The sequence below is a fragment of the Diuraphis noxia genome, unplaced genomic scaffold, assembly GCF_037042655.1.
Source record: "Diuraphis noxia isolate RWA-SAM2 unplaced genomic scaffold, SU_Dnox_SAM2 contig0002, whole genome shotgun sequence".
Lineage (NCBI taxonomy): Eukaryota > Metazoa > Arthropoda > Insecta > Hemiptera > Aphididae > Diuraphis > Diuraphis noxia.
In genome coordinates, this window is record NW_028301712.1 from 50,377,886 (window position 1) to 50,393,030 (window position 15,145).

Here is a 15,145-nt window from a genome sequence, read left to right on the forward strand (position 1 = left end):
TAAACACGCTTAACTGAATTTTGTTAAGTAGATCTTTGGGCCAATTCCAGTTTAAGAGTTTTTCTAGATAACCTAGGAAAATTTCACATGACAGTTTCTAGACGTGAGGATTTGATTGAAAATGAAGTTTTAAATGAAATTGAGGTACATAATGAATTACAAGGGTTTTGTTCTCATATATTTATATTTATTTATGTTTGAATGAAAAATTTAATTTAAAAAAACGACGAAGCTTTGGTGATGATACGAAATACGGAGGCATATTATTGCTTGAAAAGATCGTAACATTATTTAGTTGGAGGGTATAGCAAAGCACCAAACAACATTCCTTAAGACCATATTATTAGTAATAGAAGTAACTATGTAGTATACAAGCTTATTATAATATAAGTGCTATATTGCCTATATTGGCTTATTGTGTACCAATATTATACATTTATACGTCACAAATTTTGAATTGAAAGGTGCCTGATAAGATGGCACTTAGGATTGATTTGTTTTTCTTCCAACTGTAGAATAATGATAGCGTTGGACGTCTTTCGAATAGCGACTTTATGTATTTCGATGTTAACCCTAAAGGTTATACCAAATAGATGCTTCAATACTGAGTAGCAATTTGGATCCAGTTGAACTTGTACTTTTAAAGGTCGAAAGTAAGAAATTCAAAGTACTTTTAACGTTTCTTGGGGAAAATAAATTACCAAAAACGGAAGTATTTCCGCTATATTATTTTATAAAATTCGTCAAAATCACGAAATAATGTAAATTATTTTGTTGTAGGTACTATACTGAAAAATATATTCATCATGATTCATCAAATTATATTTTTATGGTTTTAGTTATAATTTGGACAACAGGTATTATTCATTCATAAAAAGATAATTTATAATCGAATAATTTTAGATATTATTGTTGTTGTGCAAAAAATATTAATGGTACAAACTTGGAAAACTTTGGGTAAAATTTTTACCTGAAGAAGTATGAAATTTTCAATATTTTTGATTTGTTTCAAACTATTTATAAACATTCGAAAAATTTGAATTTTTTTAAAATACATTTTGATGGAAAATTTGATATTTTTTTATTTATATATCCTTTATTATAGCATGCGAACAATAAACTCTTGCTCTAATGCCACATTAATAAAATAGTATTGAAATTAGAATAATCAATATAAACAATGAGTAAAAATTCGAATAGTATTATATTACTGAATATTCATCTTACTAGTAATATACCAATAGACACATTGTTCTTCAAAATAATTATTTAATGGAAACATATAGGAATGATTGGGAAAGATAGAATATATTTTAAAGAGTGTAGACACACCCACACAAAAATAACAAATTTATATTTTGAAACTTTAATTTATTAGTTTTAAATTAAATTATCAGCAGGGTTTTCTAATCAATACTAACAATAATTTAGCAAATAACAGTTCAGACACTTTACTTTCTATGCATATATAGCAAAAGAAGATATAATAATAAATTATGTTATGTATCTAATGGTTATATTATATTATGACATAATATGAAACATATTTTAACATAAAACAAAATAAGAAATATTAAAATGCTAAATAACGATCAATTTCAGTAACAATATTTAGATTAAATAATATTTATACAATTGAAAATACACTTAAACTCTACTATATTAATATATTGACACACTCGATTAATATTTAGCTGAAGTTATATTTAAATTTAAAACATATTACGAACCAATATTACATTCAATATAGTATCTACCTAATTAATACGAATAATATGCATAATATTATTTACGAACAAAGGATATGGAGCCTAAAATTATTATCGGAACATTATCATTGAACGATGATACACAGACTAACTAAATATTATATTTTACTATTTATCAAAAAAATTAGTAACAATCATAATATACACACGCCCACGCATACATCTATACTAGATTTTTGAGTTCACTGCATACGTCATGAAGTGATATCACGTAGGGAAAATGTTGTGCGTGGATATATAGCTAGGTAACCCTATACAGATGTAATATTATAGAGAGATGCATTTTAAAATCGCTATCATTTGATTTCGGTCCATTTAATTTTAATACTAAAATTATACAAACAGTGATCACGTGACAATATTTATTAAGGCCAAAAGGGCATTTTAATCTATTTATCGGACCCCATTACAGAATTAAATTTATCCCCACCCCTCGTCGACCAACCCTCGTGGACACGGTTAATTATTACTCGTATTCGACTGTGATTTGTATGGACATTTGTCATTTTTGTCGACCCTAATGGTCACCCTTGTTTTCGCATTAGAGGGTAAAGTATATGTATATGTATATGCTTCGCAAAAAAAGAAAACTACAAGACCGGCTAAAATCGAATTCGAGTAATATAAAAAAAATATTCATATTATCCATGCAAAGTAATTGAAAATTATATGACCGTCTTGAACGCAGTTAATTTTTAATCCTATTTAAACGCGAATTCGCATTAAGCTACACAATTCTATAACATACGAAAAACACATGTGTACAAAAAACACCAGTGAGGCATCTACTTTCCATCGCTTTGCCTGATTATAATTTTAATTCTATAAAACAAATCTCAACAACTAAGATTACGAGATCTGAATGAAATATAATACGAACAATGTATACATTTAAAAAGAAATTACGATATATTATTATAATTTAATATTATGTATTGTATTAATCGCGGTTAATAGGTCCGTTTCTATATTTAGGTTATAATATGTGGTTGTATAATATAAATTAAAAATAATTTCGATACATAAAACGTATTATAATGTTATATTGAGATGTCGATAGTTGTTTAAGCGTCAATAACGGGTCCAATCTTCGTTAAAATGTATTTAGTGTTTTGTGATTTCAAAAATCAAATCGGGTAATAATTGTAAGTACCTAAAATCACTGTTAATCGTTCGTAAGAAAAACTCAATAAATCAACTAAAACCTAAGTAGGTGTATGTTAACACGGGTTAGTCTATATATATATATAAGTAACAATTACAAGAGTCTTCTGAGTGAAGAGATCTTCATGTGCGGGGAACCTGGAATTATAATAATATAATAATATATATGTGGTTAGTTTTGGTTTTTCGTGCACTTACGACGTAAGTTTATGTGATACCATTCGAACATCTGGTATATCACTACGCACCGTTTGCGGTATATTGGAGGCTACCTACTGAATCATAATTTGATAACATGAATCGTTTGTACTTAAACGTACAAACAGTAAGATTCGGTCAATGTGGATGGAGGAACGGGTGGGTCGATGTGACGGGATAGGGTTGGCGTATAAATGCCGAGGAGATGAGGAATCTTCTAAACGCGATGATCGTTCGCGAAGCGCGAGTACGAGGCGTTACGCCTCCGTCCACCCGCGGCCGCCTTGCGTCATTTGGCCCCTTGGTGCTGGTGCAGCTGGTGGTGCTGTTGCTGCAACGGCACGTCGTCCTCGTCGTCCAGCCGGTCGCCCTCCTTGTCCTGATGCGCGGTCATGTGTCGCGTTAGGTGGTGCCGTTCCCGGAAGCTCTCGTCGCACACCGGACACCGGAGCTTATCCATGTCACGTCGTTTCTTGGCATCCACACCGACACCCGTGCCTCCTACACCAACCCCGCCACCAACACCGCTTCCTACACCGCTGCCGGTGCCAACGCCACCGTTTCCATCACCACCCTTGTGGTGGGACCGCATGTGGTACACCAGATCGGATGTCATGCGGAAGCTCACGTTACACTTGGCGCACACGTTTTGTGAAGGTAATGTAAGAGCTGCTGCGGCAATGGACGCGGGTAACAGCATCGCCGGGAGAGCGGCCACGGCTGCTGCCGCTGCCGCCGCCTGCCCGAACTGCAACGGCGACGGTGTCGACAACGACTGCAGCTGGTGGTGGTGTTGCTGCTGCTGCTGCTGCTGCTGCTGTGGCTGCTGCTGATGGTGGTGGTGTGACTGAGGCGATGGTTGGAGCGGCGACGGATAGTCTTTGCAGCCGACCGCGGTGGGTTGCGGCCGTGGTGGCATCATCAGCGCGAACGGCGACCGGAAGCCAAGCGGAAACGGCGACATAAAATGCGCCGCGACCGGTGGCAGGGGTGGGCTGAGGCTGCACTCTTGCTGTGACTGAAGGGGATGTGGGTGGATTTGTGGCTGCGGCTGACCGTGATGCTGCTGGTGGTGCAGCTGGCTGTGGTGCATGTAGGCTGCAAAATCTGAGGGTGGTGGCGTGGCCGGAGACGAGACCGGCGAAAGTGATAACGGCGGGTCCGGTGACACTTTGGTGAACGCAGACCGGGCTACGGGCTGTGCAGCCTGCATTGGCCGCGGCCTTCGCTTGCTCAGGTCATCCGGTGCCATCAGGAACGCCACGTCGAAACTCCGCTTCTGCGGCCGCTGGTGCAACGCGACCACAGTTGCGGGCAAGGAAGTCTGCACCGGCTGCGCGATTCCGGCGGCCACTGGCGGTGAGTACCGCGACGGTGGTGACGAGGACGCAGCCGTCGTCACGTTTCTGTGCTGATGGACGTCCATTGTCATTCTGCTAAAACGGTTGTAATCTGAAACCACGAGTCGACGCATAAGATTATCGTTTTTAGTTGTCACATTGAGTACGTAATATACTCCAAAAGGCTAATGCACAGCAAGTAATTATTTTTGTCTTGCAATTATTTGCAACGGGTCTGGACAAACGCAATAAATAATCATAAACAATATAAATGACTATTATTGATTAAAGGTCGGAATAGGATGTAATAATATAATATGTTTCAATGACGAAAAACGACGAGTGAGAATGAAAAGGACTAAAAATGCATAATATGTAAGAAAAGCGTATCTTAATCAATTGTTTAATTTTCTTTTTTGATTCGAATCTATAAGCATTAAAAAAAAAATCCGTATAACGTTTGCTATTAAAATAGTCAGACTCGACAGACTCAATACAAACTATAACTGTTTATATGATTATATACAAAGAAAGAATAGAAATGAGAACAGCTATTATAATAAATTAATAACAGATGAGCAGTTATTATTGTTTATTGTAACAATACCTAACCAACGTCTATTGTGATGTTGTGACAATGTCACATATTATGCATTGATAATACGCCTTTCAGATCCTAATCTTTTAACAGAACATTATAATTATAATAAAGAAGTAATATTATGTTTCGACAACGAAAACGTGCTGCAACTGTAGAAGCCGATGGTAAAAATATTGACCTTATAATACAGGTGATGGAATTATAATGTAACGACATTGGCGTGCGGCATATTCAATTACTTCGTTACCCCTCTGTGTGGCTGGGTGTAAATGTGTAATAATGTAATAATATAGCGATCGTACACGGGGAGAATACCGGAAGGACGTCCTGCGTATTCGTAACGATTGAAACGACTTTACAACAAACTTAACGTTATTCTTCGTATAGGTACGCATGTTCGAAAACGACAATAATATTTAAATTTGTCACGTGAATGTACACGACAATAAAATACAATTATACGTAATCTATCATTAGCATGTTACATTTAATTATACTAATAGGTATATGTATATTATTTATTTTGTAAACATAAATAATTTTGCATATATTTTTAATCGTATAGGTATTAGGTAGGTACTTATATAATTAATCAGATTCTGAACGGATAAACCAAGTTGTTATATTAAATTGGTTTAACGGCATTTTGGAGTTGTGAATGTGTTATTTTTAAACTTCCGTGTTAGAAAACTTTTCCACAAAAGTTCTGAAGAAAATCTTATATTATACTCGTGTGTAGATTGAATTTTAATCAAACGAAAATAGTAAATTATTTTGTTTTTATATGTTTATCGTAATAGCACATACCTAACTTCTCGTCTGATATTCGCTCTAAGGTATATTATTTGAAAATTTCTTTCTCATATCTTATTCACACTCTATGGTAATTTTATTAAATTGTGAATGTATCATACGTCACGCATATCTGCTTATTAGTATCTAAGATTTTAAAATTAAATACATAATAACGTCTAACTTATAAGTCAGTATATTTATATATTGATATCTGTTGTAAAAATTATAAAAATGTTAAATCTATTTACCAAAGTTTAGTTGATTTATGCCAGGAAAATTGTGTAAAGAAAAAATACAAATATTTGCAATGTGACTATTATTATTGCATATTATGTATTTATGTACTATTAATCATGGTTATTTTTATCGTATTTCACATTTATTGCATTTTGGAAAATACACTTCAAAAATATATAACACAAATATTATAAAGATAATAATTGTTATATAATATTTTACGTAACTCGTGATCAGTGTTTTACACCATGGTTGAATTTAAATGTACATCAGTTTTAGATGTGACAACAAAACTAAAATTATTCATAGGTATAAAATAGACAGTAACAAAGATTTATCTCATGACAGTCATCGTGTAGGTACGACTCTTTTTACCGTAAGAATACAATTCAAAGACATATAGGTTATATTATATTATAATTGTATTGGATTCAGAGAAAATTCATATCAAAAATTATGAACATACTCGTATTAATTTATTTTTATATTATTTGAATTTATTCTTACAATTTTTTATCGATATAAGTTATCAAGTTTCTTTAATTTGTTGAAGAACAACATTAAATATTCTTTAAAATAAAATTTACTTAGAATTTCAATGCATAAAAATCAAATTTTGAACAGCTAGTTAATAAGTTATAACTTATAAGATTTTGAAGTATTTTTAACAAGCAGAGTTAACTGTAAGGATAACCCACAAAGTATTGGTCCACTACTTTGCTCATCTGAACTTTGAATACTTATGGGTTAATGACCAATTTACTAAAATACTAGTTTGAAATTATCAAAAAATATTCTGTTACACAGTATGAAATCGAAAATGTATGTTGCATTTTAAAATAATTAAAGTCTTAAAAAGATTTTGATATTTTTTTAAGTTTTCATGGCCATTGGTTGATCATTTAAACATTCTAAGCTTAGTTTTTCTTTTTCTTTTATTGCATTTTTACATTAGGATATGCAATTATTTACAAAAATGTTAAAAATAAAATAACTAATGGCCTTTGTTGCCGAAGTTGTAAATGATCAATAAATTAAAAAAAAATTAATTTATAAAATTATATTTTGTAATGACTTCAGAATTCAAAATATGTAAAACATGTATTATCAAAAATGTTAATACCTATACTTATAATTTCATAATGATATATGTATATAATTTAACGAGTGTTTAATATTTAATGAAATACTGTGTGCATTATATAAAATATATTATGTGAAATATTGTACTATCAACAGGCAATTATGATGGATTAAGAATTAAAATTATATGAACATCAGGTATGTTGTTTTATCTATGTTTATCAAGTTGAATTATGTCTTTGTATAGAGATATTAATTTGTATAATATGTATTTTAAAGTATAATAAATTAGGACACAAATCAATTTGGATTGGTAAACCTATTTTATTGCCTATAGGTAATAGTATTGTAAATTGTAATCAAATAATAAATAGTTTACTGTTTTTATCCGTTATATGTAACGTGTTTGTTAGACTTTGATATATCTTAATGACTTTTACAAACGTATAATTATTTTAATGAGGTAGCGTGTTTAATAACTATTTAATTTCTATTTCATAACTTTATAAGCCACTTATAAAAATTAAAAATTATTATGTTTTGGTATGATTTAAATAAATCAAATTTTATCGATCACGTAGATCATGATTTCTTAAATTATATAAAAGCATATATAATATAGCCAACACTAAATTATTTCAATTAAGTTCGGTGTAATATGACACAACAGGTGTTTAATTACCATACAACATTATTATTATATGAACCTATAACCTTTAAAGTTATGTACTTATGAGTTCAATAATGGGCAATAATGTATAATATATTATATATTAATATCAATGATGTATAGTGTGAATATAAATAATACAGGTCCTAAAAATACTGAAACTTTTGTTAACTGTTTTATACAGTACTATACAGTACCGCATACGAAGCGCAGTAGAAAATTCGGAATATTATGCAGACCAAAATATATTATACTCAGTGTATTGCGTTCTGCAATTTTTATTTATTATTAAAAAAAATTATTTTTCTTTATATTTAACATTTATAAAAAATTAAAATCATTTTAATTTTTACAGTAAAAAACTGAATTCTTTGTAATATGGTTGGCATTAGAGAATTGTAGAATGATCAGCATTTTTTATGATAATATAATAAATTAAAATATGCGATAGACACGATCAGTTTTAATCTAAAACTATAATGAAACTTGATATGGTATTGTCTATCAGTTTCAACGCAGGTCTGTGAACTTGATGCTTTAAAATATTATTTAATATTCGAAAATATGTGCAAATCTGTACGCGGGTTAAAAGAGTATGTATTAATAAAGGTAATTAACGTAAAAATTTAAAAAAAAATTGCATACAATATTTGGATTTAAAAAAAGGATGCACCTAAGCTTAATTAAAAAAAAACTTTTTGAATAATTGATGCTAAATAAGCTTTTTATATTAAAATATCATAATAAAATATAACCAAGCAATACATTTTCCAAAGCCATGATTTGTTACTTCAAATGTACAATAAAAACATTTTGTTCATACGTTACATCTAAAATATGCGACGGTAATGGCTTCAATCAAATTGAATATCTCGCTTACGTTTAAATCAGAATGACATTTATCAATCCTCTATAAGCAAACTTATGTGTCTTTGTTCCAGTTAAAACAACACAACCACGGTAATGTAAAAGACTTAATTAATTTAAATAAAAGTATACATTGATAAACACATATTTATGTATATAAGTAATTCAATTAGTTATAGAAGATAAATTTGCAAGGAGTTCAGTAATAAATGAAAAATTGGGAGTGTAGTAACAAAGTACAAAAATTTTAAGCACTGATTATATGTATCTTATTATACTTAGAAACGCATCATTGATTTAAAGTACCACTGCAAATGTTCCATATAATGTATGTGTGAGTGGTTTTAGACTATATGAATTCAATCTCAAACCGCAGTATGAAATAATGTTCTATACGGAACGTTGAGCAACGAGAAACTGACCACTTGTTGATCAAAAAGGGCTAGATGATTATGACAACTAACACTTTTGTTTGATAAAATATAGGTATACACCGAACATTTTATAATCAAGATCCCACCTAGGCGTAGAATCTCAATATGCAATTAGATAATTAAAGGCTATAATAATATTAGTCAAATCGACGACAGCCAATAGCTTATTAATTACTGTATACAGAGTTTCTACCCGGTCACAATATTATAATGGGTACACTAGGTATCGGTCTTAACGAATAATTATTGTGAATGCATTTTTAAATTGATAAACCTACCTATAATAATATCGCGAAAAGTGTAGTTCTCGGTATGTACATGTGTGATTTTTATTCAATCATTATTTGAATGTTACGCGCCGACGTGTTACGTAAGTACAACAAAACGATATCACTACGAGTCATGACGTGTATAATATTATGAGCACCTCACTCGATTGAGACTACCTACCTATGTATTGAAGTAGGTTCCAAGACGGTTAGAGAGGTAGACGCCACCGAACTATATGAGCAACTACTAAACCGTCGACCGAGGAAGTGGTATAAGAATAACATTCTAATAAACCCGCAACAGTCGTTCGTGCCACTGCTGCATGCAGAGAGCGTTCAGTTAGACATGGACCGGCCACCTGAAAACCTTAGGTACATACTATGTTGTTAATATTTGCTATACGTTTAGTGGTCACTGACGGCAATGACGACTACACAAGAATATAAAATATATATAATACAACATTTTGAAAGTGTTCGTCAATGTATGATATGAGTAGTTGTATTTTGTATTTCCCACAGCGATGGCCAACCACCGTTTTGGAAACAGCGCAGGAACTTGGTCGCGTTCCTGGCATTTCTGGGTTTCTTCAACGTCTATACCCTTCGGGTGAACTTGAGTGTCGGAATCGTAGCCATGACGTCGTCCTCAGACACGCGGGTGAGTTGTAGTTATTAATGTGATTTTTTGCCGATTGCAATATTATTGACGTTTGAAACTTATCAGGTTTTCGTCTGTCCCCCAATACGTTCATTTTCTACACGCAACACGCCGGTGAACGTGAATCGTATAAACACGCACGTCTAGCGTGTGTGTATCGTTTGCGTATAATCGCAACTCTTGATTTATTCAACACTTTTATAGTTTTATCTTTTATCTAACAGCACATTTTTTGTTTCATACATTAGCGTTACGGACGTGCGTGTTAATAGTTTCGAATACACCATAGGTACATAATATTATCATCACGAGAACGCCTCGAGAAATGAAAGTAAAAACGAGAAATGTTATCATTAATTTGAGGTCAGTTCTATGTACATACACAATACGTTTTTATCCATAATATATGTGGACAAGAAAAACCACTATAATACTTGTAAAAGTATCTCAAACTCTGCTATAGCTTATTTAATGAAATTAAAATTAATATGCAATTTGCAATTATTTTTTACTCTGATTATAATACACTGACTGCAGCATACTAAAACGTGAGGTGGTGTAGTTTATAGAATATACGACCGCAAACACTCGCATATAGGTGCCATTCCACTTTCTTTTTGCGCATATTTTATTGTTGATAACTTAGTGTTCTCGAAGATAAAATCACGCGCTCTAAATGAAAGTCGAATGGTGTTGACATTTTATAAACTATAATATGTAATATTAAAAATATGATTAATCACATTGATATAAATAGACATATCAATGGCTGAATGGCTGTAGTGTACCCACGTATTTTTGAATTATGGACCAAATCCATTTTCATTGGACATAATCTCAGGTAATAATTTATTAGTTTTATTTACATATGACATGAACATTAAATTAACGTTGAATAAAAAACTATAATCAACTCGAACTGAGAGGAATTAATAATTTTACAGAGTCAAAACAATATTAAATAATCTCGCGAAAATATTTAAAAATGTTTTTATTGTGTACAATATATATATTATAATATAATTACAAAATGTTTTGATTGCAGACGAGCGAATTCGACTGGGGCCCAGAACTTCGTGGCGCAATTTTGAGTTCGTTCTTTTATGGATACATTTCTACACAACTGATCGGTGGTTTGCTGGGTGCAAAGATAGGGGGCGTGAAACTGATCGGTTACGGAGTCTTTAGCACCGCAATCCTAACGATCCTCACCCCCCTAGCTGCCAGATATTCGGTTTATCTAGTCATTGTGCTCAGAGTCATCGAGGGAGTGTTCGAGGTACATATATACAAATCTATATACGCGATTCGCTCTGCCCACTAAATATCAACAATGATATTGAAACTTACACTATTGTTGTGCTCAGGGAGTTGTATATCCTGGCATACATGCTGTATGGTCAAGATGGGCGCCACCCGCGGAACGCACGCGACTTGGATCGTTTGCTTTTTCCGGCAGTTTTGTGGGCACGGTCATCGGATACCCGATGTGTGGTTGGTTAGCAGAAAAATACGGTTGGCCATCTACGTTTTACGTACCAGGTATATGTTGAAATAATAATAGTATATTTATTGGCTCAATAAAATGATGTTGAACTATTATTAAGATGTAATAACTTAATAATTTAAAAGTTCAATAGTAGGTATAATAATACCCAATAGGTAAGTATATATTATTTATAAATATTTATTTTGTCAAAATACCATTATATACACATAATACGCATCGTAAAAAAAATTATAATGTTGTCAATATTGATTTTGGCATCATTATTCACTATCCAAATTCCAAAGTCATGTGAATCCCTCCTTTTTCGTTGTCCTCCTACAGTAGTAGCATAATAAAACGACATTATTTCATGTGTTTATAGGTTTACTAGCTATAATTTGGTGTATAGTTTGGTTGACATGTATTACTGAATCTCCAGTAGAAGACAAACACATCACGAAAGAAGAGCTCAAGTACATTATTGATTCAATAGGTCCGACGGATGACACCAAAAGTAAATGCATTGTTTCGATACTTTATTTTATTTATTTCATAAATATAATTTTTTTACAGCCAGCTTTGTAGACTATCCCTGGAAAGATATATTAACATCGAAGCCGGTTTGGGCAATAACGTGTGCCCATTTTTGCGAAAACTGGGGTTTCTACACATTACTTACACAATTACCTAGCTACATGAATGGTAATTATACAATTCTAACTAAATAAATAACTTTGTCATTTATTTTTGTTTTTTGGTCTACAGATGTACTGAAGTTTAACATTGGAAAAGGAAGTTTACTGTCAGCTCTACCATACCTCGTAATGTCCATTATTCTCCAATTTAGTGGGTTTTTTGTAGACTGGCTTCGAAAAAATGAAATACTCACTACTACACAAGTATGTATTTATATATTATATATTATGTCTTATAAAACTACTGCAGTATATAAATTTAAAAATTCTCCAAAATCATTTTTACAGGTGCGAAAGGTTTTCAACTGTGGTGCTTTTGTAAGCCAAACTATATTTATGTATTTAGCATCGAATTCTACATCTGAAATTGGATCTATAATTTGTTTAACGATGGCAGTGGGTCTTGGAGCGTTTGCTTGGTCAGGATTCAGGTAATTATTTTTTTTTTTTTATCGATAGAAAAGTGACTTAAATCTAACCCAATTATTGAATTGCAAATTACAGCATTAACCCATTGGATATAGCACCTCAGTACGCCAGCATTTTATTAGGAATCTCCAACACGTTTGCAACTATACCTGGAATTGTAAGCCCTATGTTGGCCGGTATTATAGTGCAAAACAAAGTTAGTATTTCTATACTTTTATTTCATTCAGGAACTAATGTAATTATTAATTATTATATTCCTAGAGCGCAGAAGAATGGCAATGGGTGTTTTTAATTTCTAGTGGTATATATATGTTTGGAGCAGTATTCTATGGTATATTTGCTTCAGGAGAACGACAACCATGGGCCACAATAAAAATTGAAGAAAAGAACGGTCATGATAATAAAACTTTCGACATCAGAGTTTAGCCTTATATTAAATGGCAAATCTTGTTGTTCATAGTTTAAATGAAAACTTTCGAATTTAAAAATAAATCTTGTACGAAAAACATCCTACCTTTTGATAGAATTTATTGTCGATTTGTAATTAGTAGGTAAATTTGTGTTGTTGGATTGTGATAGAAAAAAGTATTAAATGCTGTTTATTAAAAGACTATACCTTATACTGTAAACATTTATTTTAAAAATGTGATTAATTTGTATTAGTTTTTAATACAATGTTATTAAAATAATAAAATGATTTATGTACAACGTACATTATAATTTATATTTTATAGTAATGTGTGTGTATTATTGTATAATTCTATGAATTTCGGAACAATGATTCAAATCACATTATTTTATTTTTATAAATTAATTTTACTTTTAATAATATTGTTTTAGGTTATTAATTCTTATTCAGACATAGAACTCTCTGATTATCGTACCCAACACTAATTAAATCTATCTATTATAATATAATGACATATTTTGTTGACTTTTTAAATGCTCAATGATCGCTTACCTACGTGTACCGTGTACCTATATTATCTATAGATGGTAATATGCATATTGACATATTGTATAAAATAAACGGTTTACATACTATCGTTACTAGTCAAAAAATAATTCACGAAATAAAAATGATCGTAAATCGGACGATATTATATTAAATATTATCGATATAGTATCATGAATCCCGTCGTAAACATTCGGGAAAAATAGTAGGTATATTGTAATCTATTATTATAAATTTACAAGCATTATTAGAACATAATAATATAATATACCTAACCACATATCCTATTCGTCAACTTAAATATTACCATCGCAATGATTATTAATATAAAATAAAATATGTATATCGTTATTCTTACCTGTATTCATCCACGAATCAGGACGGGTCGTTATTCCGCAAAGGCAAACGGCATCAATCCACTTGCGACCGTTTCGAACGCCGGCGATACACTCGTCCCCGCGGCGCACGTGCTGCCCGAGATAACATACGAAGACTCGGTGGCGTGTATTCGGGGGGGCGGGACCGGGCTAGACCAATCCCAGCTAACCGGGGGTGGCTCGGCGCATATGCCCTGTGCCGCCGACGCCCCGCGCGGTCACTATACGGTTCGCATCGTTTTAAATAATATTATAATATTATTATTATCATGTTCTAAGCGCGTGCGAGTGAGTATATGAGGATTGAGCGCGCTTTGGTATGCGTGTGTTTTCCACCCATTCTCTCGTCGTACCCACCGTACTTGCAGCCTGACCGCGACCGTGTAAGTATGTGTGTGTAGTATATTATTATATTTATAGGAATAGTATATTGCACCGCGAGAGATGTTGTCCGGCCGCCGAGGGGTGCACAGGAGAGAATAGTGTAGTGGGGGGTTGGGACTGGACTAAATTTGGGGAGAGTGCGAGAGAAAGAAATTAAAAAACAATAAAATCTGAACCCGGAGCGTGAACGCACGTATGGCGTATGTATATGTATATATTATATTATTACGTCGTATGCCCATGTGGTCTAAAAGTCGAGTGGCCTTATGCTATGCGAGTGGGGTTAAAACTGTGGCAGAAAACGATGGAGAGCCCTAGCTAGCTGCTATTGATGCCGATGAATACATTTTATATTTTACAATGTAAACCGATCTATATGTGTACGTGTGTGTGGTGTGCGTATGCGAGTTTTCATTAAAACGCGATAAGTGGACTCGAGTGTATTTCACAAATGTCGTTCATATTTAATAATATGCGATCCGCCCAGACAAAGTATTACCATAACTGTTCATAAAATAATATGAATTTGAAAATTATCTTAAACTCGAGATTTGGAGAGTAATTTGCCAACTATGAAAGGTCAACAAACATAAAGTGGACGCGTAACCGATATCTAGAAATCTGTTTCGTGAAATAAAATATATATAATGAAGAAGAAATGTTTAAGATATTATACAATGCTTAAAATCATAGAATAGTTAATTTTTATAAACATTTAATGCCTATAA

The 15,145-nt window shown here is 32.5% G+C and overlaps 2 protein-coding genes across 4 annotated transcripts; one reads left to right on the top strand and one right to left on the bottom strand.

The window, feature by feature from the left end:
• Positions 1-1,406: 1,406 nt before the first annotated feature.
• On the bottom strand, positions 1,407-14,106 carry LOC107166679 (uncharacterized). 3 transcript variants are annotated; one of them, XR_001506139.2, is made up of 3 exons: positions 14,015-14,106; positions 3,132-4,583; positions 1,407-3,071 (listed from the first exon to the last, which is right to left on the bottom strand). XR_001506139.2 is itself a non-coding variant. In XM_089219642.1 (2 exons), the coding sequence occupies exon 2, from the start codon at positions 4,561-4,563 to the stop codon at positions 3,421-3,423; it is 1,143 nt and encodes a 380-aa protein (XP_089075768.1). In that variant the 5' UTR covers positions 4,564-4,583; positions 9,609-9,740; the 3' UTR covers positions 1,407-3,420. The 3 variants fall into 3 exon arrangements, 2 of the variants coding, with proteins under 2 accessions (XP_089075768.1, XP_015370928.1); XM_089219642.1 differs by lacking the exon at positions 14,015-14,106 and adding an exon at positions 9,609-9,740 and having other exon boundaries at positions 1,407-4,583; XM_015515442.2 differs by having other exon boundaries at positions 1,408-4,583.
• On the top strand, positions 9,675-13,413 carry MFS9 (major facilitator superfamily transporter 9). Its single transcript, XM_015515441.2, has 10 exons — positions 9,675-9,799; positions 9,950-10,088; positions 11,134-11,367; positions 11,456-11,630; positions 11,960-12,091; positions 12,151-12,279; positions 12,343-12,476; positions 12,561-12,703; positions 12,777-12,897; positions 12,963-13,413. The coding sequence occupies exons 1-10, from the start codon at positions 9,774-9,776 to the stop codon at positions 13,125-13,127; spliced, it is 1,398 nt and encodes a 465-aa protein (XP_015370927.1). The 5' UTR covers positions 9,675-9,773; the 3' UTR covers positions 13,128-13,413.
• Positions 14,107-15,145: the final 1,039 nt, after the last annotated feature.